At 42.3% G+C, this 2461-nt stretch overlaps 1 protein-coding gene across 1 annotated transcript; it reads left to right on the top strand.

Annotated features, from left to right (window-relative positions):
- Window positions 1–18: 18 nt before the first annotated feature.
- Window positions 19–2456, top strand: LOC121026285 (protocadherin gamma-B7-like; the record flags this gene model as incomplete). The annotated part of the gene is made up of 1 exon (XM_040469150.1): window positions 19–2456. A coding segment is annotated over exon 1 (1419 nt), but the record flags the coding sequence as incomplete, so codon positions are not given.
- Between the last annotated feature and the right edge of the window lie 5 nt (window positions 2457–2461).

Genomic DNA, 2461 nt, shown 5'->3' with positions numbered 1-2461 from the left:
TATATATATATATATATAACATAGTCTGAACAGTTAGGAGCTGGCAACCAAAATCTTGGAGAACAAAAGGAAAGGTTACCTTTGAAACTTGAGATTAAGAAGATGGTTATTTTGATTCAGAGGTAGTGATAAACTTCTATTAAGGTACAACATGTGGTCCAGTTAAATAGAAGGATAAAAATAAAACACTCTCACGTTTTGCATGTCATTAAATTCCTATGGTACCTACTAGGGTATACTTTTATATTGTTATGGTGAAAGTGTAAAACACTTGATAATCCTTTTAAAAAATTTCTTTTATAAGGAGCAAGGAAAACTATATATCTTTGGTCAACCTCCTCCTGAGTATGTCCTATATAGATTTGAGCTCTCCTCCAGTTTCCTCTGGAAAAATTAGGAGGAAAATTATCTGCACATCAGATTGAAAATAATACTGGGGGTTAGTTCATGGCTGCAAAAATTTCCCCATATCACTTGGTGAGGCTGTTTTACCATGTGGTCTATGTTCTAAATCTGGAGAGAAGACTTGGCTTTGTTCTTCCAGTATGTGCATTGCCTCTGATTAGAAGAAGATAAACTTTTCTCATACTCGGTTAATGGCTCTTCTATAGAATCAAATCTCTAATGAATCTTCTTTGGTAGTAAACACTGGAAAAGAGACACATCCAAAACTCATATATTGCCTTGTTCTGTATACCTGAGTCCAACAAATCTGACAGAATAGCAAATCCCATTGTTTGCAAGGCTTTGGACTGCAATTTTCTAAGTAGACTCTGAGCGCCGCTGTTGGCCAATGCGCTGCAAGAGCAGGAGTCCACGATCTACCTAAGTGATTTTCTGCGCAGTCACGGAAGCAAGTCTGAAAGGAGATGAAGCCCACACATAGACTCTCTGCTCGGCAAATGATTTTGGAATACAGATTGGGATGCCTTGAAACTGAAGACATTGAGTTTTCTACGTATTGGCAGTAACTATTTTAAACACAATTTGTAAAGCATCTTCTCTTAACATCAGAGGCTGTGGCAGCGCAGAAAAGGATGGGAACTAGGGCGAAGCAGAGGAGCTATACCCGGCAGCGGCAAGTACTCTTTCCCTTCCTGCTGCCTTTGTTCTGTGGGGGGCTCTCTGAGCAGATCCGCTACTCTATTCCAGAAGAAATGGCCAGGGGCTCAGTGGTAGGAAACCTTGCTGAAGACCTGGGGCTGCATGTACAGGATTTATTGACCCGCAACTTCAGAGTTAGTGCAGAGAAACAATACTTTACCGTGAACACAGAGAATGGCAACATACTTGTGAGTGACAGAATAGATAGGGAGTTGCTCTGTCCCCCAAACCCTCTGTGTGTCCTGCCCTTAGAGATTGTGGCAGATAATCCTCTAAATGTTTTTCACATATCTGTGAGGATAGAAGATATAAATGACAATCCACCTTATTTCCCCCAAAATAGCATTGTTTTAAAAATCAATGAACTTGCAATTCTTGGAACTCGATTTGGTTTGGAATCTGCTATAGATGCAGATGTAGGACCTAACTCTCTCCAGAATTACCAACTCAGCTATAATGAGTATTTCTCTCTGATGGTGAAGGATAAGACCGAAGGCAAGAATGCCCCAGAATTAATATTGGAGAAGCCGCTGGACCGGGAACATCAGAGCTCCCATCTTCTGGTCCTGACCGCAGTGGATGGAGGTGACCCAGTCCGAAGTGGCACCGTTCAAATCAAGATTGAGGTCACCGATGCCAATGATAACCCCCCAGTGTTCAGTCAGGATGTGTACAAAGTTAACCTTCCAGAGAACTTGCCCTCAGGCACCTCTGTGCTAAAGGTGACAGCCATCGACCAGGATGAGGGCATCAATGCAGAGATCACCTACTCCTTCAAAACAGTAAGAGATATTGGAAATATGTTTATGCTTGACCATCAAAGTGGAGAAATTAAATCCAAAGGTCCTATAGACTTTGAAAACAGTAGTAGTTATACCATGAGTATAGAAGCCAAGGATGGTGGAGGCATGGCCACTGAATGTAAAATTATAATAGAAATTTTAGATGAGAATGACAATGCCCCAGAGGTCATTTTCACTTCGGTGTCAAGTTCCATAACTGAGGACACAGAACAGGGGATGGTGATTGCTCTGTTCAAAACACATGACAAAGATTCGGGAGAAAATGGAGAGGTCACATGCCTCATAAAAGAAAAAGTTCCTTTTAGAATTGAATCTTCTGCCAATAATTACTACAAACTTGTAACAGATGGGGCCCTGGACCGGGAGAAGACCCCTGTGTACAACGTCACCATCACAGCTACTGACAGGGGAAAGCCGCCTCTTTCCTCTAGCTCAAGCATCACTGTGCACATCGCAGATGTCAACGACAATGCGCCCATTTTCGAACAGGCGTTCTATATGGTCCACATTGCCGAGAACAACCCTCCAGGAGCCTCCATCGCCCAAGTCAGCGC

Source organism: Herpailurus yagouaroundi, unplaced genomic scaffold (genome assembly GCF_014898765.1).
Source record: "Herpailurus yagouaroundi ecotype Mexico unplaced genomic scaffold, PumYag 69768, whole genome shotgun sequence".
Lineage (NCBI taxonomy): Eukaryota > Metazoa > Chordata > Mammalia > Carnivora > Felidae > Herpailurus > Herpailurus yagouaroundi.
Note: the sequence above shows the minus strand (reverse complement) of the source record. Positions and strands in the feature narration are given on the sequence as shown.